Below are 26,974 nucleotides of genomic sequence, written 5' to 3' on the forward strand. Positions count from 1 at the left end.
GCCCGCGCCGTGCAGGAACAAAGCGCCCTCTGGCGGCCAACCCGCAACCGCCCGGCGAGGGGAGAGACTGCGATGGCACCGCGATCCGGGGTTGCTCAGCACAGGGAAGGCTTTCTGATGCGTCACGTTCCTCGAGTATTTTATTGAATCGGGAACTTTGCAACCCTTCATCTCTACTGTGTCCGCAGGCAGCTAATGACACAGCACGGTTACGAGCTTCACATGCTAAGTCAGTCCACGCCGACTGCAGAGTGTAGCTGAGTACAAACAGCTTCTCTGCCCCTGAGGCTTGGGTGTATTGCAGCCCTCTGTTTGCTCGGGTACAGCATCTCAGGATGCACCTGCAAAGTAAAGCTGGTGGGAAAGATGGACTGTTTTTGTAATAAACAAAGGAGAAGGTGAGATTTATTCTGCATCTCCACTTCATTCCTTTCCATGGTAAATTCTGCTCTGAAGTACGACATTTTGTCATGCAGCTGCACTACAACCCTGCAGAACCAGGACCACATCTGTACCTGGCACAGACACATTTTGGATAGGCCATAATGCTCGTTCCTAGAGCACCTCACTCTCAGTTTGGGGGGAAGAAAGGATGAGCTCTGATAAATTACTTCCTTTCTTCATTAAGTTGAGCGTGACAATTTAAATCACTTAAACCATAACTCAGTTATTAAAGCATTTCTTCAGTGTCCGAGTAGCTCCATGACTATATGGATCTAATTGATAACTACATTACCTTTTTTTTTCCTGTATTTTATTTTATTTTATTTTATTTTATTTTATTTTATTTTATTTTATTTTATTCCTGGCTTATGATTCAGGCTTTAGGACAAGGCAGTCTGTAAGATACTGGCACATAGCAAACCACTGCTATTTGAAGAAGGCATTTGATTGATAGCTCTAAAAATGAGCTACAGATACATATTCGAGTCCTCAGTTCAGACAGCATTTCTGTTTATTCTTCTTGTGCCAATATTATTCTATAGTTAAAAGAACTCACTTCCTATCACAGACGACAAATAGACATCTGCTGTTGAAGAATAACTTCTCAGCAATTCTGTTTTCCCAGGTTAAATAAACTAAACATTCTTAATTTCCTACTGCAGGATAGCCTTTCTATTTGCTTAATCATCCTAATGTCAATTTTATGTTCATTTCTGCAGATGTCACAGTGTTGGTTCACACTTCCTTGATGTACACTGCTTAAAGTATTCATGCTTCTTGTGGTCATCTGAGCACTTCACCCGTGGATATCCAGGCACATATGATCAGTAAGCTTTTTTCTTTTTTTTTGAAAATGATTTATTTTACGTTCTTTTAAGAAACATGGTACCATACTGATGAAAAACTTTATCAAAGGAAACACATGAAATGTTGTTTTAGAGATTAGGACAATTATCACATGATGCATGCCTAAAAATGCTTGGGCTTTCCTGAACAGACTTTTGTTCCGGAGTTTATCAGGAGCATAGAGATGAATACCAAGTAGATTTTAGAAGGTAAGTTAGTCAAATGCTGATGTTAGACAGGTTGAAGTGGCAGAAATATTCCCCTGAGTATTCAGAAAATTGAAGAAAAAATGCTGTTTGCATTTTGTTTGCATTATGTCTGAGTGGTCCCTTTTTGTAGAACAATAGTTAAATCCAAAGATAATGGTTTATGAATTAAAACCTAAAGAAGATGAAATTGAAATTACCACATGGAGAACCTTGAGGGACTTATAAAACATGGTCTGGTTCTGTGTTTGATAGTCTCTGTCACAAGGTCTTAAAACTGAGAGAATACATAAAATGGAAAAGGAACCAAAGTAATTGAGACTGACCTGTTTATTTTGTGAATCTAGTTGCTTTTTTAGAGTCATGTTTTTTGTTTGTTTTGGCTTGTTCATGTTTGTCATTGATCAAAAAGCAGTGCTGGTCAGTGCTGGTGGTATCCTCAGAAGGTCCTAAAAATGTTCTGTCCCAAACAACAGCATTCCTTCTTAAAGATGGCACTTCTCTTACTAGAAAGATGTCAACATACCAACTTAGCTACGTGTGGCAGTTTTACATGCTGATGGACATAAACTACATTTGACTTTTTAAGTCTCTAGGAACTACCTCAGTGTTTCAGTACTGATAACTTCTATGTTTTTGTCAGTGCTAATAGTAACATAGCGTGCTTTTCTTTTCTGAAATTGAATAACATTAAATGCAGATCAATGATATTACTGTTGTAGAGGAATACTAAAGACACCAGATGCTTCATTTTACAATACTTTTCTCACCTACAGATTACATTTGAATAAGGATATAAGTTGCTATGCAGACATTAACATACACATATAAAATAAAATATGTTAAAAACGTACCATATAAAATCCAATCTTATTTAGAAGACTGATACTATCATGAAAAAAAATAACATGCCAAAATGAATAATGTCATCAAAGGGAATGTGTGTTCCATAAAAAATGAAAAAGGACAAGAACTTGACGATGCATTTTCTGTGTGACATAACCAAAGACTTGCAACAACCATTATTTTTATTCAAAATCCTGAGCAAAGTCATGTGATCTTATGCTTATTGTGAACTTTTAAAGGGCAGAGCAACTGGTTTGTTCAGTCAAGGTTACCAAATAGAATAATATTTTGGTTACTGGGCCTGGCTAGTAAGCAGCTCTTCTAAAAAGAAGCAGTTTTTCTAGTCCACATAGAAATGGAATAGAAAGTGAAATAAAAAAATGTAGGAATATAATTTCTGTTAAGGGCTGAGTTTTGTTTCCAGAAAGGGAAGTGTTAACCTGGCTACTTAGCAATGACCACGGACTGTCTGGCTGATAATAGCAAGGACTCTACAACCCAGTTGCAGTCACAGTCATTTCCATTAAGAATTTCACTTCTTTTGTGCAGCTTCCAGAAAAAGAGTCCTAATAAGTAAGCATCCTTTTATCTTTTCTAAATATATTTCTGTACCCATTTTCTATTAACTTTTTACTATTTTATTATCTGAACTAAACAACAAACAAACACAAAGTAACCCACCAGAATTTCGTGTATTAATTGAAAGGTACTGAAAATTCAGATTCTCTTTTGGAACTTCATTTCCCAGTTCCTCATTCCCTTTCATTGTTGTTTTTTTCCATTTTTTAATTTTATAATTTATTCCATTTTTTAATTGTATAATGTATATAAATTCTGTTGACAGAAGAACAGCCAGTGCTGCCCCGTCCTGCATAGTGATAGAACAGGAGTGCCAGTACATTTCCAAGATATTTTTAAAGTGCTGGAAGCTTCCATGAATAAAGTGGTACCTCTCCACTATTGCTTGTTTTAATCCTGTGATCAAAATCTGCTACAGTGGCATAAAAACAAGTATTTAGCCGGAAGAGAAATGTTGTTGAAGCTGAAGAAAGCAAATGTCATGCTTTTTGAATAATTACTAGCAATGAATTTAAACTTTAACTGATTTTAGTCAAGATCTAATGAAGTATTTTCAAAGAAAAAATTATCTGTGAGAGACTCCAATTTATGTCATCTACCCCAGAATGCTTATTATTATTGTTGGTATGAATAAGTTAAAGAAAAGTGCATGATTATTTAAAGAATGTGATGTGATAGGAAGCCTTTTTGGACCAATGAAGGATATTTGCAGACTTCAGAAATATGGCTGTACAAAAAGCAAACAAACCCAACCCAACAATGCTAATTCTTGATAATAATAACCATTGTGCATATGCTGTAAGATTTTCTGTAACTGCCATACATGGAGCTGTGTTATACACTGAGTGAGGAAATGAACACAAAGGCACCTGAAGGTGCCACCAAGGACGTAGGTTTACTGCTCTTTCCCATCTCTTTCTCAAGGGCAGTTTTATATGGTTGATTTCATGGCTGCCTTCTGAATGAGTTCGTGCAGCATATGGCAGGTTTGAATAGTCGCGTCCTGTGGAAGGCTAGAAATGAATCTCACCAGATTCAAGTAATTATACAGTAATAGCATTTTACAAGATCACGGCAGCTAATCTGAATAACGCTTTTCTGCAGAAAAGGAAGAATACAGATCTAAGTACATACAGTTCTAACAGATGGAAATATAAGCATACCTAAATGTAAAAATAAAACCTACTAACTCCTTGCATATTCACATACATTCGAAACTTATGATGATATTACACAAACATTTGCATTTTTAAAAACAAGGAATTGCAGTGAACTGAGTTTGGATATAAACTCTCAAGTATTCTCTGGATTGTTTCCTTTCAGTTCCCTTGAATTTCAAATTGGGTATAATTCCTGGGTGTCTCCACAAACGTAACAGTAGTTTTTTTGGTGTCTTTTTTTCTGGCAATTTCTGGTATGAAATTAAAATGTTAATAGTGATTTAGGACCCAGCACAGAAGTGCTTGTAGGAAGGCAAAGAAAACTGTAAGAATAGGATGGAGGAGTTCATTGAAAAGGTCTTGTTCTGTTCAGAAATGTTTCAGGCATTCCAGCTGGGTAGCTTTGCACTGATCGCTCTTTTGTTTCCCAGTACCTGCAGAAGTGAGTTGCATCCTGGTATTTTCTTCTTTCTACGTTTGCATTTCCTTGCTATAACGTCTACGCCCTCTTCTAGATTACATTTCTTGTTGCTTACTTTTATTTTCCCCAATATTTTGTCTTTAACAAACATTTACCTGCCAGCTGCTGTGTAACAGAGTCAATCTTGGTTAATGTTCTCATTTTTCCAGCCGAGCTTCTTTGTCATTCCTCTGAAGGTAGAATTTAAATTTCATTCTGCGTTCTGGCACTTATGGATCCCCTCTCACCTACACTGCAGACATCTGTGATGTGCACTGGATACTTGCGGGGGTGGTAGGAACATCAAGAACATTAACTGTGTAATCTTTAGTCTTCAGGGAGGAGACAGGACGGCTCAGGCGACTAGTAATGGGATAAAGCTTTTCCCTGGCGGAATTGCCAGCTCCAGGCCAGATTAGCAGGAACAGAACGTTTCCACCATCTGGTGTCTGGTCAGTGACCCATATGAGAGAAACCAATTGTCACCAGTGCTGCTAGTGAACAGGTTTCCAAGGTGCACACAAAACCTGCACTGTGAGAAGGTTTGCACAGCAAACAGCGCAGGGTGAACGTGAGGGTTAATAACCCCAGCAGGAGCTGAGTGCACTGAAGGAGGCACTGAAAAGTTGGGCTGTCAGGAGATGCTCTTTCACTGGAAATATTTCTTCTATCTTCCAAAATAATTTGCTGTCTCAGTGGAAAAGTGGAATTGAGAAAGTGCTTTAAAAAGGGGGGGGGGGGAAAATCCCCACTGCAATACTCAGGAAAAATTTTCTTAAGATTATATGTAACTAACTGTAAAATTGTTGTTTGGATGTTTGTATTAAAACAACTTCGTATTCAATTTTCCTGACTCAAAACTGTGCTTTCAAGGTGATCATTTTGAGATAAACAGGACAGGCCTTAATAAAGGAAACGCATGAAGAAGTTAGGATGTGATTTTCTGGCTTGTTAATAGCGTGGGGGCTTTACACTTACTATTTATTTGAAATCACATTATGAATTACCACGACTTCAGTTCTGTAAGTAATAATGCAGTGTCTTTGTTTTCTCTTCTGAAGTGATGCTGTCTGGTAAAAATGGAAAGTAGTTCTGGCTTGGAAACAATATGTTGTTTGAGCACGTGTTGCTCTGGCTTTATTATGTACTTTGTGCTCGGCTGCTCAGTTAAACGTGAACACTGCACTTGCTCCCAGCAGTGACTCCGAACGGACTCGATCAGAACGGAGGTCCACCGACGCCTCTGCAGATTCACGTAGTGAAACTCGCACCTTCCCGTGCTCGATAGCGCCGCCCCTTCACCCCCGACAGGTTCCGATGGGGCGGAGCGCGGAGCTCAGCTTCCAGGCGCCGCGCAGCCCTGCTTCATGCCCGGCTCCTCTCCATAACAGCGCCCCCTGCCACGGTACGGAGGTATGGAGGAGCTTCTTCCTCTGCTTCAAACACCTGGGCACGGCTTTGGAAATAGAGAGCATCAAAAAACACGCTCTTAGAAACCACGGATTTTGTTCTTTTGCTCTTTCTTTTCGTGGCACCGCACTTTCAATCCTTTCTGTTGTCTACACAGCAGTACTTTCGTCCTGCTCCTTGTCTTTTTCAGTAACAGAGAAAATAAAGTTTCTGTTCATCCTTCCTGCTCTCCCACGTTGTTTCATATCTTCTCTCTCAGTCACCCTTCTGGAGATGCCCAGATACTCTCCAGGCTCTGCAGATTAGCAGATCAGCAACAGAAAGGTTTAATTAAGATATGATGAAGTAACTCCAAATAAAAGCTAGAATCTATTTTTTAATCTTTACTCTCTTTGCATAGCCTTATTAAGTTGATATTCTCTTACAGCTATGAGTGACTGTACCAGAAAAACAACCAGCAAGCATCAGTTGATTTCTCTTTAGGGTAATATTACTATGACAAGAAAAAGCAACCCTGTGATTGTTTTGTCTTGTGGTAACTACTTACCTCACAAGATATGAATCGTCATTGTTCCTCAAATATTTTTCCCCATCTGAAATATTCAAGATGCAGAATCTGTAGGCTCTCATTGGAATAAACATAGGAGTTTATTCTTAATAGCATACTGGGGATGCAAGATATAAAAGAAACAAGGTTTGTTACCTTAATGAAATGTCATAACAACTGCTAGCATAATCTAGAAACTGGCATTCATCGAGCAGTTTTGGATTTCAGGAATAGACTACAGCAGGCATGATGTCACCTGTGTTTTCAGTACAGTCATTTCACTTCTGCAGAAGCTGCAGAATAAATCATGACTTCCCATTCTGGGATAGAAAAAAAGCTGACTAAGACATTTCGCATGAAATACACACTGGTTTTGCTAGGCCTTCAGTCTCAAATTATTATTATTTTTAGTATTTTGTCTTTGAAGATTCAGTTACTGAAGAACAAAAAATCAGCATAATAATACTGCCTTTAACTACAGCTGAGTTATTTAACAACTCCTCAGTTGTCTCAAAAATCTTTACTGAATTTAATGTAGTTTTTGTGCTGCCTTCTACACCTTCATTCTCTTCAATTGAATTTATTTCTCCCTTTAATCCTTCCATGTCATTAAATCTTTTGGTTCAGCCTAATCCTTCAAATCCTGTAATTACTCAAACAAAACATTTTAACCTTGTGGCCTCCCTGGACTCTTGCCTTTTTCCTCATGACATGTAGGTCTCTCTCGATTAATGATGTTTACTGCTATGTTTTCTTTACTGGGATGCTCGTGGAAAATTTTGTGCTGCACAGCTCCCATCCATAATAGCGCTCAGTGTCACAGTCTCACTATCAGCAGTGTAAAAATTGTAGAGGACACCTTCTGCTATTAGAAAGATCCCTTCATTAGGGATAGCTCATACCACTGTCCTCATTGTAACCCCAAGTCATAAGCCTAGATTTTGATTTCAAACATCTATTCCCAAATTCTTTATGTCCCTGCAACAAGATGCTTTTTTTTTTTTTTAATATACTGCATAAGACACAGAACTATTTTATTTTTTGTATCTAAGAGTGACAACACTTTGTAACACCCAAATATTCTTCCAGATACATGTTGTATTCATTTCCACTAGGATATCCTGAAGGTTAAGAGTTGGGACATTAGTTAATAGTACATACAATTTTTTATGCAAGCTGTATTCGTAAGGAAGTAGTCAAGTTGTGTTGTATTTATTATTATTACTTATTTTAAAAGAGACCAACAAGTAGAGGCCAGCCTCTGACTGAAATCTATCGATGCTTTTGTTAACAGGAGTTAACATTAAATATTAAATAAAATATTAAACTTTAAAATATTAAAGATAAAAAATATTAGATATTAATAATTTAAAATGACAAAAAAAATCTATGATATTAAGGGATTAAATAAAAATATTATGCAGGAAGTGTACAAAAAGAGCACAAATTTTAAGGAAATGTTATTGAAGGAAGATTACTTGTTGATACAGTTGAAAACAACATCAATGATCTGCAGCACTTACAGTAAGAAGTAATATGCGAGGGAAAAATAACATGGAGTAGAAAGAATCTGGAAAGATATCAGAGAGATAGTGAATTAAATGTGAATGCGTAGGAAAACATACATGTAATGACAGAAAGGGAAACAGTCATGAAGGAGTAGTGACAGTAACAATGTATTCTATACATTTCCTATGTAGTTGAAAACACTGTACTGAATTTTGTTATTTCAACTAAAAAAAACAAAACCCATGTTCAACATTAAGCACCTGTGCTAAAGAAAAACTTAAACTGTCCCACATATCTTGCATATCAAGATATTTATTTTGGGGTTAATAATAATCAAAAATAGTGAAATCTGCATCTGTTCTGTGTTCAGCTGTTCAGAAACAGCTGTGGAAGGTGCATGCACATGTGCAAAAATAAGCTCAAATAGCAGGAGAGTAGGCTTGTCACTGTGCTTATAACCTGAGTTCATACTCTAAGAAATATTTGAGCTTCTGTTCCTTAACTCTTTGCCTTGTACATACAGTTTATATATCACAGTGTACATGAATTAATTTAAATTACCTGAATGAACCATGGAAACACTTCAAAAAAATAAGCTGGAGTGATTTTTAGGCACTTTGACATCTGTATCTGACACAGACTTTTTTTTTTTTTTTTTGCCTCTTTTTACCTTTTCCAGCACATGTTTCAGAGAGGTTATTTCTAAAAACATGAATTCTCCTTGTAAGGCAAAGGCTAAGACAAACTGGAAACAACTGAGTGCCTGGCACAATTTTCTCAAAGAGATTTCTCAGAACAGTATTTTTCTGTACTGAGGTGACTGAGCCCAAGCTAATAGAAATGAATTGTAAACCATCTGTTCCATTTCTTTTTTTTTTTTTTGTAAAGGAACAAGAAGGTAGAAATTAAAGCAGGTGCTATCACAAAATACATAGTTACAGATAATATAATTAATTGGATCAAATAATAGCTTCAGAAAAATTGAGACCTTCTGGACCCATGCAACTTTATCACACGTGTACCAAACAAACTTCTGCATCAGTACAGATTAACTGCTGTTGAGTTCACCTCTGCAGGATACTACTTAGACACAGAGTACAGCACAATATGATATAATACAATATAAAAGAGAATAGTATTTCAATTAGTCTACTGTTAGAAAGTTACAAATGCCAGTAATGTAAGGAACAAACTTGTATCTGTGTAGGGACATGTAAAAATGGTACCATTTTAATACTGCTGCTATGCCAATTATCTTTCCCTTAGTAATTGTCACAGCAGATAAAAGTACCCTGAATTTGTTGAAAATACCCTATCCTGCTACACTGCTTGACTGTTAAAGAGAATTTGCTGCAACTGCAGTATACTTGAGCTTGCTGGTACTTGCAGGAAATTATTACAGCTGTGAATAGAAGCTATAACTGAATTAAATCAATTTATGGACCAGCCATACTTGTTCACAATGAGTAATATTAATTCCCAGCAGCCTTTTTAGTAATAATTGTAATGGGCATTGTGCACAATGAACATCAAAAGTCTAAAAGTCTTCTTTTATTATTATAGCTACAAAGAAGCATCCCAGGTCCTTAATTTTAGTCCTACTCCTGTTGATCAGAAGAAACTTGCTGAGTAAGAATATAGAATTTTATTGAACAAGGAGAATTCTAGAACTACCTGTATTATTAGCCAACTTTTAAAAAAACATTATGGATTTAGGACCTATTATGGATTTTTAGTTTCCATGGGTTCCTCCCCCCCCACAGGTATGTAGGGAAATCATCTCTATAAGATGCCTGTAAGAGGTGACTTGTCTTGAGTAAAAAGACGATTCTCAAAAATCAAGTTCATGGACATTAAATAAGCCATTTTTTAACTGCAGTGGAATTAAAATGTGAGATACAACCTAAAATCCTGCTGTTTGGACAGTATGCATCCAACACTGAGCAGAAATAACATGTAGCTCTTAGGTTACTACTGTGTATTCTGGCCTGTAGAGAAAGAACACAAGGAAATTGCTTTTTTGCTGCAATACTGTAGCACCATATCCCAACAACATGGTTTTATGACTCTTCGTTCTCTTCTGCCTGCACTGCCTATGTATTTCTGCCTTCCTCCAAAGCACAGAGAGTCATATTTTGTGTTGAAATGCTCCCATGCATGTCAAAATTGGTTATAATTCTAGTTTTGTTCTTACTTTTGTTATAAACCTGCTATTCTGAATCACACCACAAGGTGTCTTCATGGACTGTAAAGCATTGAATATAATTCAGTGTTCAGCTCACTTAGAATGCAACTTTTCCTTTTTTCCTTCTCTCCATGCACACTTATTCACAGAGCTCATGTCTGACCCACGTGTGCACTCTGCAAGATTGAAGGCTGTTTACTTTGAAAGCTAGATTTTATTTCCTGAAGGAAGGTGACCTACTAAAAATAATTTTAAACTGATTTAGGGAATTAAGAGAAGCTGTTTTCATTTTTGAAAACATTTCATTTGTTTCTTCTACACTTGAAGGAATTCTTTATTTGCAACCTTGTACGCTTAGAAGTAATGTTATTTGGTATGCTCCTATAGCTAAGCTTCCTGAATAAGTTAGTGGAAGGGAAAACATGAAGAGTTTCCCCTAGAAGAAAGATCAGCAGAAGGAATTTTGTTCAGCCTAGACAAGAGTAGGCTTGGGGATATCTCACAGTCTCACAGTACAAAGGGTAACTCTAGGGAAGCAGGATATACTCTCCTATGTACACAGTGACAAAAGAGGTAATGGGTACAAGTTGCTTCAGGGGGAATTCCATCTGCAGGTTAAAAAGAAATTATTCAGGATTAGAACCATTCAATGCTGGAAGAGGTTGCTCATGGCAGTGGTACAATCTTCCTCACCAGCATTATTCAAAACTTTGCTTAACAGAACCCTGAATAAACTAACTTTCAGAATATATTGGCTGCCATGGAAGGACAGCTTGCTGTTGCTCCATTCTAAAGAAAAAAAGAAATTGCAGACTCTATTATAGGATGAAAAAGTCTCAAAGGAAATTTGATTTTCTAGGGAGTATCCTGGCACTCAGAAGATTTCAGTCTCTGTTTACCTCAGTGTTTCTACTTTCTGTATGAAGCATGTGTTGACATTTAAAATGCAGATAAAAAGATTTGGGAGCACAGCACAAAATCTCCCCTTATTCATTCAGATTCTCACTTTCCTGGTAGCTTTCTCACCCTGCAAATCTTTTATTCCCTTCTGCATGAAAACAACCCACATCTCCAACAGGAAGGGAAGGTAGAATAAGCAGAATGATGAGTCAAAGCTCATAAATAAGATCGGTCCTATTATAATAAAGCAGAAGTTATACTTGAGACAGCAGCATTTAAAGAAGGAGAGAGTTTTTGCAATGAAAATGTTCCATTTACTTCAGGGATTAGTTACAGAGAAGTATTCTCCAGCCTGCCCAAGCTCTTAGGAAATATGGGCACATACTTCAGGTCCTTCAGGAGAGGGAAATATTATGCTGCCTCTTTCATTTTCTAGAAGATACCTATCAGCTCTTATAAGTAAAATATGGACACCTCTTCCAATTACATTAAAATGGAATACTTGCAGCTGCATTTTGTGTGAGGTCTGCTTGTTGCATCATTACTCATTTTGGTCCTGAAGCCTGAAACATCTTTAGACACTACTCAGTTGATGACATCACCTTACAGTGTCTTCTAGACTATATTTAAGTTATGAATAAATGTACTTCAGAGAATGGTGGTTATGCAGGACACATTGCCAGATCTCTGACCTGATTCTATTTTTTGCTTTACAAGTCTGTATTTCCTTCCCCACAGAAATCAGGACTCAGGGAAAGACTGGGGGGTGGGGGGAAAAAAAAAGTCTCACTCAGTGCAGATTTAGATGAGTCTAGGAGTGCACCTGAGCCTGAATCCTGAATTCTGCAGCAATGATGCCTTTGTCCAGTTTCTGAAGCATAGGTAGATTGGTAATACTTCTGCTGATTGTGGTCATAACTTCTCAGATGAAGCATACTGGACATACAGTGAAGCAAATCTTAGTTTGGTCTTTTCCAACCTGGGTAATTCTATGATTCTGTGAAATACAGTAGTTGAAGTGGAAACTGATCCAGGAATAGGGCAGGCTGCATGAAAGTTCACTGTATGGTTATTGAATGTTTGAAATATATTGAACACCAGCTCTTTGTTCTCTTTATTACCCCTAATACTAGTTTCATCCAGCTGCAGACCTGCATATCTGACCACTGGCAAATTGGCTATAGCCCTGGGACCTCCAGCATGTCTCCATAGTCCCTTAGCTCACAAATTTCTCATGTAGCATTCAGTGTCCTTTATTCTGTGTTGTCTGCTATAATACCATAACACTATTCTTCTATACTACATCATTTGTGTAGAGTTAATTATTACTACTTAAACAAAAAATAAAATTTTAAAAGATCATATTTACAGAAAAGCTATGGTTAGGGCATAGCTTTTATATGCCTAGAGCATGCGAAGATAAGCAAAAGTAAAACAAGTTAGGCACAGGCTAATACTCATTAGAAAAACTGCTGTTAAAATAAACAAGCTAAAACCAAACTTCCAGCTGGCCACAACAGTTTATGACAGAATCTGATTAATTCTGTTCCTGAAATCTTATGAGGTTAATACAAGCCATGTGGCCTATTGATAGCCCTGGCAACAACATTTACCAGGCTGTAGTGCACTTTGTATGAATGGCTTTAGATATCTTACTCTGGGAAGCAGGCCTGGGGTTTGCCTTCGCAATGAATGGTCACATCACTATTCAAGTGCCTCATTTCTAGGCAGGGCGACTTGAAGAGATGCAGCTGCTTGGGATGCTTCCTGCACTACCTTGCTACCTTGTAACTAAATCTTAAAACTGACACATAAATACTCAGTAAACATTCCAGAGAATGTTATGAAGGGCTTTCCTAAATAAATACTTACATTTCCCTAACTTTTAAAGATTTCTGTTTCTGCTCTTTCTCTCATCTGCCCCTTGCTTTTGTTTCTTGTGGGCTGACTTACATTGCCTTTTGAATTAACTGCTGTTCCAAGATGGGCTCTTGGGACATTTGGCCAAGCAATGATTTCTCCCCTTGTGTCATGAATCACTTCTACAAAGCAGAATGCATAGCCTTGATACAATTAAGTGCACTTTACATCATAACATTTTCAAACATTTTAAAAAAAATGAGGATTTCACAAACTTGATTTCTGCTAAAATTCTGTGCAAATTGGTAATCAAAGTTGCAATACAGTCTTTATTTATTTGTAATATTTACCTTAGAAGTGAAGTCAAACATTTTTAAACTTTCCATTTTAGCACATTAATTCACTTGGAATCTAATTTCAAGTGTACATCACCAAAATAGCTTTAATAAAAATGCAATCTAGTTGCAGATTTGTTTTAACTGTTGAGTAGCTGAGTACTCTAAATGATGTTCTGTAGTTCAAATATACTCTAATGACTTGCCTTAGAAATTTTGAGCACCCTTTTTCAAGCCTAAAGCTGTAATAACCCCCAAAATACTCTTTGATTCAAGTGATCTTTCAGGCATTGACATGTCAAAGAGAGAAATAGGGACTTTCTTGGGAAAAGTTAATGAGTCTTTTCCCATTCTGCTCTCATTTACACTCTAACTGAAATTCTAGGAATCTTACCTGTCCAGCTACTGCTTTTTCTGTAAAAAAGCTCCCATGGCTATAATCAGCATGGGTTTTATAAATCCCTTTCATAATGAAGCATGTTTGGACGTTCTTGAAGTAGCAAAAGTCTCTGTTAAGAAGTTAATGAAGTTCCCTGCCAAACTCATACAGAAAAGTCAGCAAATACAGGCAACGAGCCAACACTTCTGACCCCATTCAATTTCTTAAAATTGATATTCCACACAAATTTCTGTGGGAATATTTGTCTTCCTACTCATTTCATATATCTTCATGAAAATAGAAGGCAGTGGTTACTGCCCATTCAATCTTCCTTCTATACTTTTCATTTCCCTGGTATGTACCTGCTTGTAGATTTCAACATGGTGAGGAATAAATGTACTGGTTCAAAGCTCCTCAAAATACTGTTTTAAGGTGAGTGCTTTCACAAAGGAGCATCTCTTACTTTCATTTGGTCTTCATTCATGAAGTAAAAAAATTAGCCTTATCTACTTCATTTTTCAGTTAGGTAGAAGCATTCATTCTTTGCTCGAGAACCCTTTCTACAGAATTTTGCAAGCAAAGTCAGCTTCTGTGATGCATTTAGGCTGTATAACTAATTACATTTTTCATGGTGCACATTTATCTTTTGCAATACATAATGAAATTTGTACTACATATTGTATGTATTACTCTTTGATTTTATAACTTACTGAAATATATGACAGTTCTATAAAGGCAAGAGAAGATTTTTTTTTTAAACCAAATTATGAAAATAAACATTCTTTATATAAATATCAGAGCAGCAACCCAAACATTTTTACAGTATTACACTCTACTGTTTATTTTTGGAAACATTTTCAGGTGTGAAGCACTCATCACTTTCTGCTGCCACTGAAATTATCACTAGAAATATCACACGTATGGTTAGTACAAGAAACTTGTGAAAACAGCTATCTTTACAGTTTTGGTTCTAGTATAGTAGACCTTAAGAAAACCTCTGTATTATCTGTGCAAGAAGGAATTTGTGATGAAAAAAGTTCCTAACATTTTCTAAAATGCCATGTAGAACATTTTCCACTGATAAAAAAATTCTATTTGAGAAAGTCCTGCAGGACAAGTATTGTGGTGTTCTTAATTTAGTTTTATAACACCTGCCCTTTGAAAAATTATGAAGTAAAACAGACACTGCCCCTTAGCTTATCAGCATGAAATACAATTCCAAGAAATTACCTATCTTTTCATGTTCTTGTAGGCATTATGATTTTCAAGTTTATACTCAAAGAAACTGCATATATCTCTTGGACATCCTAAATTACTGAAAGTTTTCAGATGGTACCATCATAGCTTTTGTGAGCTCATAGTTCTCACTGTGTGCAGAGTGGTGGGCCATTTTAGTCTACTGCATTTATAGATGAAATTGTTTTAAGAGCACATATGCCTTCTTGCTGCTGTTCATTTTAACACTTATATGGGACAGGGTGGAGCAGACACGGAATCTTCATGGCAATATCTTTTCAATTGCTGGAATCCTATCTTATCATACATGTATTTTAATCCAAAACTTATACAAGTAAAATAAATCGGGTGTTACCAAATCTTCATTGAAAAAACTATTTCTCCCCTCCCCAAAATTATGTTTAATTTGTATGTTTCCTTTGTTTAAAGCAATTAGGGTGACTCATGGGAGAGGAAGCATATCTGTGTCTGCACCTGCTGATTTAAGGAACAACTTTATTTCCAAGCAGTCAATATTACTTTAATTTGCTTTTTTTTTTTTTTTAAAGAAAAAAGACAAAAGAAAAGAAATTAAGGGCCAGATTCAGTAAAGTTCAGCACCTAATATCTAGCTTTTTAGGCATTTAACCCATGACATCCACTTAGCTAGACTGTGCCTGCAAGCCTGCTCCTCGGCATTGTGGGGTTACTATTTTCATTGCTGCTAATTAGGACAGATTTTGAGCTTGTCTCTCTAGCTAGTTACTTCATGTGTAAGGTCAAGATTTATAGGGAGAATAACAGTACAAACCTTAGACACACACTAAAGTTAACTTCAGACCTTAGGTAAATCAAGCTTAGAACTGCAGTGGTGCCCACTGGTAGGAAAAGTAACATGCACATTTCTTACTGTAAGCCTAATTTTCACTCCAGCTTATTTACTTTATTTCAAGATATATTGCACTAGCATGTATTTCAATATCTGCCTGCTCAGAAATCCAAGTAGTCAGCACTTCAGGAGCAGCTCTTTGAGTATACTTACTTTTCTTAATAGGTTCCTAATCTTAACATGCTTCCTTCTGATTCATTTATAAGCAGAAGGCGGCAATGTAACTGCCTGGTTTTCCACTTCTTTCTATATGTTTGTAAAATAAATAACCCAACATTTATCCAACAACTGAAGGAGCCTAACTTCTATTCAAATGACCTTGTTAACCTGTGTGAGGAAGTTGTTTTCCTTGCTTCTTTGAAATGCTTTTGTTTTGTCCTTGCCCCAGTTTAGCTCTTCTCAAGGATTTAGCTCTGCAAATCTATGAGTTGCACACAAGTAAAAGAAAACTTCCATGAGTTTGAAGCACGCTGCATATACACAAAATATTTGATAATTTATCTTTTTTTGTCCTCCCCCAGGGAATACAGACTATGCTGTACCACTCAGAAAAGTCATAACTGAAAAATACGACTTGTTTTGAAAAGAAGAAAATCTTGAACAAGCACAAAAAAACCAACTCATTAATAACACTGATCATACTTAATGTAGATATGTGAGTAGTTATGTTGGATTTTTTTCTTTAATTACTACTCCGATTACTTTTGGTCTGTAGGTCACAATACTAAGCAAGTACCTTTCCAGAGCACAAAATTTCTCATAAAATCATGAAAGTTTAAAAAAAACTCACAGAAGTTCTTTAATCCAGTCTCTTGCTCAAAGCTGTACCAGGGGCTCAGCTTCAGCTTTTCACTGCCTTTAGCATAAAAAATGATAAAAAATTCCTACATATGAAAAGTCACTTGGAAGCAATAGTTAGGACACCACTGGCTGGGTAACAAGAGCAGCACTTTTTTTTTCCTCTAACTTTTTTCTTCTGAAACTTCCATGTTTCTGATAAATTATTTGATCTTGACTAGATACAGAAAACAACTAGTTGAGTTATGCATAAAATTCAGAAGGCTGACTCTAGTTCCTTCACTCTAACTTTACTCTCAGTGCTGCTCTGAGATTCCTATCTGAGAGGATCATTACGGAATTATCTCAGACTTATGCTAAGACATCAAACAGAAAAAACTACATATACAACAGAAAGAGTCATTACATTACATTTTATGCTTACAAAGTTTATAAACTATGAAGAGATAGTCCCTATTACCCTTGTTATGAAAAAAGTAAAGTCCCAAAAGAACAATAGATTTGTAACTTTAGAAACTTTTTTGTTCCTAAAACAGGCCCTACAGTATTGATAAATGTTAATTTGAGGAGCTTTACGCTGGCAGATAGCCAAAACTGAGGATTAATGCTGTTTTCTTAACAAGCCCTACTCATCATTATTTTTATCCTGTAGTAATTGGATAAAGCATGATTTTCAATTAGACCAAAGAAAGTTCACTTTTAATACCTCAATTACAAACAAAAAAAGTTATAAACTGCTGTAACATGATGGAAAGCACAGCAACAAGGACTGAGACTACAGCAAGACAAGATTTGCTCAAATACTACAGCCATAAGCACAAAAATTTTAAAAAAAAAGCACAACAATAAAACTTACCTTCAAAAAGCTTCAGGCACACATGAACCTCCAACAGAATTATCCTTATCCCCCACTACCAACTCTTAAAATAAGTCTGGGAAGGGGTGGATCCTGACTCCACCCCTTCCAGTCACTCAAGTGCATTGCATGCAGCTGAGCTCCCCTGAGTTGACCCTGCCTTCCCACCAGGTGCTCAGTAATCGTTTCAAACTGTAATTTAGCAGATCCTCTACATGCTGTACTTAATAGATTGTTAGCTAATGGTTACTTCAGTAATTTTATTTCTGGTTGTTACAGCTCTTAAAGAAAAGTTGTTAGGTATTTCTTCTTTGTTGACTCTACAAAATGTGAGAAATGATGTGAGAGTGTGGATTAAGGGAACAGTGGTATCCTGTGAAGGCTTTTATTGGGGCTGTGAAATCTATAGCTCACAGAATTCAGTTCCAGCTTTTGCCTGTTAAAAAAAGCTGGGATCCCACATGGATTATTTTTCTCCTCAGCAATAGTACATACCATCATATTGTAAGGTATAGCATTTTAAGTGCTGTCTTTATTGAATGAGGGTACTTGATGGCAGAGCTAAGATTTGAATGTAAAACTGTTTTTAATATCATTTTATATGGCATGAAATCTTGTGCACTACTTGTAAAATAATGATAATTCCAAGTTAATACAAGCAAAGGCTGGATTAAATATTCTTCTCATCTTACTGCTGGATGCACAGCAGTGGAATTCATCTTAGAAGAACATCAAATGTTACTACCCAGAAAGATGACAGGTTGCTTTAGATTACTGCCTCCTTTTGATGTGAGTAGCATCCCAGCTTGAAAGTGGTATAATGCTATTCCATTTAGGAGGATGTTTGAGAACTGCTGAGTCTTGGCCTGAACCACTGATTGAACCACCTGGGGAAAGAACAGTCAGCCTTGGGAGCACAGGTGAAGGCAATTCCAGTGTGACCGGAAGGGTTGGAGCCTGGTTGCACCTCTCTTGGACCCCATTTAAGGGCAACTGCCACTAGGGAAGGAGCTCCTTTTGGAGATTCCTTTCTAGTAGAGCTTTCCCCTGTGTACCTGGAATCTTCTGAGAGTGGTAAGTAATATTTCCTTTATTTATAGTACTTTTCTGTTGTGTTCGCTGTTCTGCTTTTGTGCTTCTGGTGAAGTGCCTTTTCCCATTGTATTGATCTGTCTAGTTGTCACTGAGGAAAGACCAGTGGTGCAGCCAGTACTGTTAAAACATGGTTGAAACAGAGCAGGAACTTTTGTTTCTTTTGTGAATGTTAGTAGGTAGGAAGGAGGTAGAATGAGTTTCTCAGCACTCCATGATGTTTTCAGCAATCCTGAGCTGTAGGAAAATCTTTCTATCTTTCTGTCTTGGCTAATTACTGAAGGTTTTGTTCCTTGGCTATCTTGCTGTTTCTGTTTTTGAGGTGCTCTGCTTTGCTAGGTGGTAAGTCTTTACCTGTTTGGATGTGGTTGTGTTTGTACTGGAGGCTTATTTCTTTTGCTTATCTGACCCTATAAAGGGATTTTAATTACTTGTTAATTATTTCAAAGTATGTGTTCTTTATGCAACCAATCTTATTTTCAGTAATTTTTTCTTTTTTACAATGATACAGAAGACAGGAGCTGGTCAAGAGAGTTTAGGGAGTTTTCAATGACTTCTGGAAAGGGCAAGGAATTCATTTCTCTCTGTTTTCATTATGGTTGTGATCCAGGCAGTCACTGGATTAGGAACAAGAAATCAGTCTGCTTCCATAAGAAAATGTGTACTGAGCTTGGTGGAATAAATATTTTCTTCACCAAGTTAACCAGTGGGGACTGAGAAATATAAGCAGTTCTTTTCCTTCACAAATATTTGTATCCCACTAATATTTACCAGGAAATGTCTTGAAATATATTCTCAGGGTAATTTTCTCATAGAATAACATGTTTTTACTTTTATTATTTTTAATATTATTTAATCTCAGTTGAAGAAGTGGGCAAAAAACATCTATTATTGGGTTTCCTTACAAAATAGATGTAGACACCTGATGCAAAAGGTGTTTTTTATAACTTTTTTATTTGAGGAGATTCTGACTCATGGAAGCATTGCACTAAAAAAAACCAAGAAACTATGAGGGTCCTACCTGATACAGAAAGCACTGGGAACCTTTCACGTTTCCACACTTAATATTTTTGGAGTCTTTAATCTCTAGCCAGAGTCTGAAAGCTCTATTCACATCTCTCTCAGAAACCCTGGGAGGAGAGGTGGGCACAATTCCAGCATCCCTTCTAATCATATTTCAGTGTAATCTCTAACATCAAAGCAATTGGAGGATGATGATAGGGGAAAAAAAATGTCAGCTAAAGTTCAGTGTCTGAGTAGATTGAGTTTGCTTTTGGATTTGTGTGTGAGGAGTGAGGTTGTGGGGGAGGTTTTGAACTACTCGCTTCTAAGAGTTCATCTTGAAATCAAGTCTGTACTTATCTGGATAATGAAGGTTTCCATGTTTATTTGCCATTAAGGTGGGAGAATGCACTTAATACAGGAATTCAAGGGTGTGACTTTTGTCCTTTCTAATTCAGACCCCCAAGCTTTGATTTTAGAAGTGATGCTTAATTTAACATTGTGGCTCTTTTAAACAAATAAAATTAACTGTTGATAAGTAACTTGCATTACATCCTTTCTTACTCAAATTCCTTGTTCCTGTCTTGTAGCCAAGTGCAAGTTGTATGTTCTTAATTGATTTGCAGGATGAGAAACTGATGCTGGCTGTCACCCACACTAATATGAGAAATGTACACCAAACATTTATGTCCAGTTAAAGCAGCTAGGAGAGTATGCTATCCCTTGCATAGAAGCTTTTAGGTATTGATGTAAATTATTTTCAAGAGGCAGCCAATGAATGCTGAAACTTTATCGCTTCTAACTCTTCAGCTTCTGTAAAAATATTTTCTGCTTATCTCTTTTTTCCCACTTTTTTTTGGAAGGAAATGCCTCTTAATTTACATTTGATTACTTTGTAGACCATGGCCCCATGAAGAGCTTTCTAACTTCAAGTTTTTACTTGTCACATTTTCTTTTTCATCAGAAGTTCTCCCTCTGTTGGGGTATCCTGACCAGTATCACTGCTAGTGTTCCGAAACATCTGGTCACTTAAAGAAATATTGTTTATCACAGGAGAAGTCTCAGACTGATAAGAAAGATATACAAGATGCCCTACTGTTGTCTTCTTCCCACTAGGATGTTTGCTGAAGTCTGATACTCCTGATGGTTGTTAAACTTGCTACACTTTTCTGTGTACTAATTTCAGACAGTGGGAAGCATCAACAAGATTTGAGTAAGAATTAGTCTGGATGCACTAAGAATGACATAATTTATAAAACCTGGTTATTTCATCAATTTGCAGAAAGATACAGTTTTCAGTGCAGCAGTTTAGTTATTTTTTTTCTTGTATAAAATAGTCCATAAACTGTCTGAATATCTTTATCAGCCTTTTCTTTCTCTCTTGTAAACTATTATCTGTGACTGGAAAAATCCGTAAAACCTTCCTAGGAATTGTCTGCAATTCCTTTGTAGGTGCTTAAGTTACAGCTATGTAGGAACAAACTCTTAATCATAAACAAGTCTGACTCATAGATGTGAGCTGAACGCAATGTGTTTTTAGTCCTTCTAATTGCTTCCTAAGGAAATTCTTTTTTCCTAATTGTTGACTTTGTAATTTGATTTCCCTAAAAGTGCACTAGTCATCTGTTTGTGTCAATTATCGTAATTGTGATAGATTAAGACCAAATAGAATTTAACTTTAGGTGTAATGAAGGATCTTTTGGACTTCTAACAAATAACATGAACTTTGTCAAAAATACTAATGATTTTATGGACCTCTTTGTAATTAGTGTGTGACTCTTCATCCTTTCTTATCACACCACTGTACAATCTAGACTGTAGACTAGACTCTTTCAACATACTAATGTAACCAAATATGAGGTGATTCCAAAAGTAATGCAAGTATTTCACAGTTTACAAGTAGAAGCAATAAAATAATCTAGGTTAAAAATCAAAATATATGATTCAAGGACATGCTCAGGGTGTAACTCCTGCTTCTAGCTTTAGAAAAATAAAATATACTGTAGTTTGCTTCACATGCTTCCCAGATGTCTTTCATATCTGCAAATGCATAGGAGTAATCAGTAATATGGAACTGCTGAAACTTCCTACAGAAAAGAGCAATGAAAGTTATACAAGGAAAAATCAGCAAATTTTATTTGTATGTGAACTAAAGCTTTCTGTAGTGTCTCAGGTAAATAACTGCCTTTCTGCTTAAGGAATTTTACAGAAGTAGCCCTTCCTAGTTAGAGAGAAGACAATGGCCTACGTACATTATTTGTCTGAAACCGTATGGCACTTCAAATATGGATGCACATGTGCATGGTCTATATGAGTTGCCTACTATCTCAGGAAACTTAAAAAATGGTTTAAAATTGTTTTCACAATTCATTTATGCTGTATTTATACTTAAATTTTTAGGCTTTATAAAGTGATGTAACCCTGAGTAGCGAAGAGTTGCAAGAGATAGCATGCTTTCTGTTCTGTTTATTGTGATTTGAAAACATTTTAGCAAACTTTGATTACTCTCCATTTTTACAGAGTTGAGCGTGGAGCAACTGTTTGATAATTTGTAGTTTGCAGTGGTTACCTCATTATGGTTATGTGAATATGAGCCAAAATTAAAGAATCAGCTTTAGCTCCTTTTTGTGACCAAATTGTTTGATTCACCTCCAATTGCTGTGGCTTTCCTGTAAAACTAGTCCAATCAAACCAAACTACGCAATCAGAGTTTGGCAGCTTCAGGTTTTGAAATAGATATTTATGAAATAACAAGGCAATTTAGTACTTCCTTTTGCGAATAGCTGTTCCATTTAATTGACCACAAGGAAGCTAAGGTCTTCAGCATCCCTTTAAGGAAACATTTACATTTCAAGCGTACAAAAAAAAGTCAAAGGATAGACTGATCCTACAGCTTCCATTGCTTGAAGTCAACGCCCACCAAACATATTAGAAAAAAAAAATTGGAAAACTATCATTGGTAGGTTCTGGAGCCCAGTTTATCACAGTTTTACTTGTTGCTGTTTAATAATGTTTAGTGTGTCCATATAAACTGTACTTTGAGATAAACCTCAGAATTCAAGTAATCCAGAAAGAAGACTGACATAAGAATGTGCATAAAATAGTATGTATGACTATAGAACAGATTTTATTAACTCTTACTTATTTGAAAGTGAAGGAAGTAGGAAAATATTTCTAAGGGAAAGGTCAGTAACTTTGTTTACTCTAAGTCACAAAGATTCCAGATCTTATTGAATGTTTGATAATTATTTTAATGTGAATTCACTCACATGTCCCAGGATTCCCTGTTGTAGATGGGAACAAGGTTATTCTGTAGATTTCATAGTTTATTTATACTTTTCGGTCCAAATGAACTTCAGAAAGACCTCAAGTTTTAGTGAAGCTTACACCATTACTAGCCATTCCACTTCAGTGAAGGGAACAAATGGTGCTTTGAGCACTGATGTTAGTGAGCATAAAAAGTGCTCTAGCACTGAGCAGTTCTGTTCCAACACTTTTTAGCTGACATGCTGAATTAAAAAAAAAAATAAAATTTAAAAATAAAAATTCCTTCCTGATAGATGTTGTGAAAGTTCAGAAACTTGCTAATTGAATTTCACAGGTCTAGTTAAAAAATAACGACTTTTTTTTTCTTATCTGAGTCAATGAGGAAGAGTTTGACTCCTTGTATGAGGGAACTATTGATCACAGCCTGAACCTCTGATTGATCACCTGGGGCAAGCAATGAGTAAGCTGTAGTAGCACAGGTGAAGGTAATTCATCTGTGCTACTAGTAGATCCCATTTAAGGGCTGACTGCCACTGAGGAAGGATCTCTTTCTCTGGCTATCGCTCATTTGTGGAGTTTTCTGTGAGCACTTCAATTTATTGTAGATTATCTTTCCATTGTGATAATTGTTCTTAATAAAACCTCTGTTTAAACCTCTGTTTACCTATTGACTGGGCAGCTGTATACTCCTGGAAAGCTATACTTAACCCCCACCAGATATGACTCATAAACTAAAATCTGTTAGTGTCTTTCATTTTTCCATATACAAGTAGATGATTGTACCAGCTTGTTCCAATATCTGTCTCATGTTATTAATCTGGGCTTTCTAGGACATAGGCTAGTCTTAGTAATGGGTAAATGTGTAATGCTTGATAAGGCAGAGTGCTTGAAGACACAGATTTTTTTGAAAGAATAATTTTCTTCATGTTAGACAGCTGAAAGCAAAACTGGAAAATTTTCAAGCCCAACAGCACAGCTCCCCATTATTGCCAGAGTTAGTATTAAAAAAAGTGGCTCTGCAGCTTGGACAGCAGTGTGTTTTAATGCTGTGAAGGAGCTTTGAGTGTGAAAGCCAGTCTCTATATGTGTAGCTGCTGGGCATCTGTCCAGCCATTTAATTCAAGAACTGGCCTTCTGTCTGTTTCAGGTAGGGAGCTTTAATGCCTTAGTTGGCACAGGATATGTGCAGTCCCAGCATGCAACAAAGAATTCCTGTTGTCTTGACTTTTTGCCTTTGAATAGCAATATAATCACATTTCTCATTAAAGAACCTTCTGTACGTTCCTCCCACCGCAGTGATATGCTGTTGAATCAACAGAAATGGTGACATCACTTGGTGAGTTAAAGGTACTCAGCACCAAAACAGTCAGGAAATGGTTGTCTTATTGCAGAATGAGGCCCCTAATTGCAAACATATGTGTAGTGTTCTGCTTCTTTTCTGCTACTAATCTCCTATTTCAGTGGCAAGTACTGTGTGGGTTTTTTTTTTTTCCCTCAGTAATCCACTTCAGTCTTCAAGTATGCTCCAAGAATGATTATGACTTTTTGTAGAACGTGGGCCAGGGTTCTACATTGAATCTGAGGCACAATTTGCATTATGAGTGTGGTGGGAACTGTTAATGTCTGTCATGTAACATGCTATTGTTGATAGTTATATCAGTAAGGATCAATAGATTTAAAAAAAAAACAAAAAAAACGCATTTTTATGCTGTTTTACAGAGTAATGGTCCTGGCAGTGTAGTGAAATGCAAATGGCTTCTTGGGAATTACTATGCAGAAAACAAGCTTTAATTAAGAAAAGAACATTGCTTAACTAGTATAAAATTCTGGGTAAAATAATTGTCAAATTGTTGGTACTTCCACAGGATAGTTTCTAAGAAATACTAGTCTACACAATTTGCAAGTCATTTGCAAACTGATTTTCAAATGTATGTTTAAAATACCTACTATGGAAACTGGAAATGCTGTGTAGTTGAATGGCGTGAATGTTGAAGCGTGTAATATGTTCTTATTTTGCTGTAGCAAGGTTGCTCAAATTTCACTGTATTAGTTTTAGCTTCACAAACACATCTAGGAGCAGCCAGCAAAAGGCCTCTGTTTTTACTGTTTGGCTTCTTCCTGACACAATCCCTTACAGAATGTGATATCTGGTATAACCCTGGCAGTCTGTGATTACTTCTAGCTGTGCTGCCCATAGTACAATTTCTAGCATGATCCTCGAAGGTTGTGCAGAGGTGTTTTTTTGTGTTGGTTTTTTTTTTTTTTTTCCCCTAAAAAGTATGTGATACAAAATGCTGCATGAAATTCTTGTTGTGAATCCTTTCATCAACATTGATTCTTTCAGCTCCTGTTTGGAAGCTGTTATAAGATCTAAAGTTCTAGATTATTTTTGTTACTACGTGTTATGTTGATAAAGAAGTTTCCTTGCACAAGGAATAGGCCAGATTTCTTCCTCTGTTTCAGCATAGCCTGTGCTGCCTGCTTGGGAAATGGAATGCTGACAGTTGGCTTTACATATTTTTATCTTGCTATTGCTTTATTAAATTATTTTCAGGGCTATTTTGAGCCAGATCATGTTCATAAATCTATGGAATTATTGTATAAGTGGCAGGAACAAAACCCGTGTTATGAAGCAATCATCCTATTTTCATTCCAAAAAAAAAAAAAAAAAAAAGCTGAAACTGCCAAGGATGAAAAATATGGAGAATGTATAAAAAATGCTTCTGAGCTGAATGCTTGGTTTTGTTTTTTATTTTTTGGAGAGTTCATCTGTTTGGTTTTTTTTTAAATGATTGAGCAAGGGACAGCTGTAGACATAAGGGGAAAAAAATATTTCTGAATGTAGTTAAGAACGCTATGTTTTGACAGCCTTTTCTTTAGCAAAAAAGAAAATGTTTCGAAGGAACTTTCCAATTTATTCTTTTTGTAGCTGTGAGTCTTGTCAGTTCTTACTACTGGAAGTAAACAGGGTAGCTCATAATGTCTTTGTCATCTTCTCTAAGTTTTCCCAGAATAAAAGTCTGCCTGGTCTCTGCCTTATTCTCTGAATTGTTTATCTGTCAGAGTGAAATGACTTCATTCAGCTGACATTTCAAATAAAGAATTGTGTCCAGTTACCTGACAAGTCTTAGATTAATTATTTTCCAGTGTGTGATGTTGACTTCATATATGTCTGTCTCTTATCTTTGAAAAGTTTTAGTCTGGGAGTTCAGAGTATGTAAGTGTTACCCTGGCCATTCACTTAACTGAAATCATCAGTAAATGTACAGAAGGCTGATTTTTGTTGTTGTTGTTGCTGTATTTTATATTATGAGTGATTGCTGGATTTCACATTTGTTTCACATTTTATCTCTCATGTCACTTGTAGAATTTTTCAAAATGAGCTACTTTAAAAACAAAATGGGAAAATGGGACAAGGCCACTCTTGTAAGTGCCTTCAGCTAGGCTTTTGGTGTTGTTCTGCCCTTACAAATATTCTATCTTCTTTTGCTGATACCCAGCTGCTTATGGGCTATGGTTCAAAGTAATCTGATTTGTACTGGATTCCAGTGCAAGTAAAATTCCCATTGCTGACTCTTCCAATTTGAATGTGTTAGAGGCTTCAATTTTTTTCACCTTGATTATAAGCCCATATGTTATTTTAAATATATTTTTGGATAAAAATGTTAATTGTGTTTGTCTGATAGGTATTATTAGATCATTATACAAGTAACTATATAACTATGACTGGAATTCAGTACTGTCAGATCATGTTCTACTTGCATGTCTTTATTTTTTTCTACAATGGTTTAAGAATTCTTAATTTAAGTACAAGATCTTCCAGTATTCTACTGTTAGTGTGCTAGGGATAAAAAAAAAAAAAATCAAAATCAGTTTAAGATTTAAACTATTATTTTTACACATAGGTTAGCAAGTTAAAAATTATTTTTAAAGTCTTGTGGTCTTATTTTGATTCAAAACCAAACTGGTAAAGCTGGCATAATTGTCACATTTAAACTTTAAATAAAACTTACTAGCCCTTCTGGGTTGGTATTAAATAAACACTGAGTTCAGCATTTCTGCAGTACCTTTCACTCCAGAGACCTTGACAAAATGGGATGATTACACACAATCAGGTCTTGAATTTAGCAGCTACAACTGAGAGCTTTGATAGCAGAAAGTGGTGGTGCTTTTTTTTTTTTTTTTATAG

General features: G+C 36.3%; 1 protein-coding gene and 1 long non-coding RNA gene across 3 annotated transcripts; one reads left to right on the forward strand and one right to left on the reverse strand.

Moving 5' to 3' along the window:
- The first annotated feature begins 16 nt into the window (after window positions 1–16).
- Window positions 17–6,338, forward strand: LOC107314916. 2 transcript variants are annotated; one of them, XR_004307413.1, is made up of 3 exons: window positions 17–398; window positions 1,164–1,271; window positions 4,873–5,279. XR_004307413.1 is itself a non-coding variant. In XM_015864738.2 (3 exons), exons 1-3 carry the CDS (start codon window positions 367–369, stop codon window positions 6,255–6,257), a joined length of 660 nt encoding a protein of 219 aa, XP_015720224.1. In that variant the 5' UTR covers window positions 17–366; the 3' UTR covers window positions 6,258–6,338. The 2 variants fall into 2 exon arrangements, 1 of the variants encoding a protein (XP_015720224.1); XM_015864738.2 differs by lacking the exon at window positions 4,873–5,279 and adding an exon at window positions 5,738–6,338.
- On the reverse strand, window positions 3,144–17,469 carry LOC116653492. Its single transcript, XR_004307414.1, has 3 exons — window positions 17,425–17,469; window positions 6,499–6,616; window positions 3,144–6,246 (listed from the first exon to the last, which is right to left on the reverse strand). It is a non-coding gene; the product is annotated as an uncharacterized LOC116653492 (long non-coding RNA).
- Window positions 17,470–26,974: the final 9,505 nt, after the last annotated feature.

This window comes from Coturnix japonica, chromosome 5 (genome assembly GCF_001577835.2).
Source record: "Coturnix japonica isolate 7356 chromosome 5, Coturnix japonica 2.1, whole genome shotgun sequence".
Taxonomy (NCBI): Eukaryota; Metazoa; Chordata; class Aves; order Galliformes; family Phasianidae; genus Coturnix; species Coturnix japonica.

What these genes read in the sequence shown, in the direction of transcription:
- LOC107314916 (XM_015864738.2), top strand. Translation starts at nt 367, where the DNA reads ATGGACTGTTTTTGTAATAAACAAAGGAGAAG. An exon ending in TGTAATAAACAAAGGAGAAG is followed by an intron (nt 399 to 1,163) that starts GTGAGATTTATT and finishes TCATTTCTGCAG; the next exon opens with ATGTCACAGTGTTGGTTCAC. An exon ending in TATCCAGGCACATATGATCA is followed by an intron (nt 1,272 to 5,737) that starts GTAAGCTTTTTT and finishes ACTTGCTCCCAG; the next exon opens with CAGTGACTCCGAACGGACTC.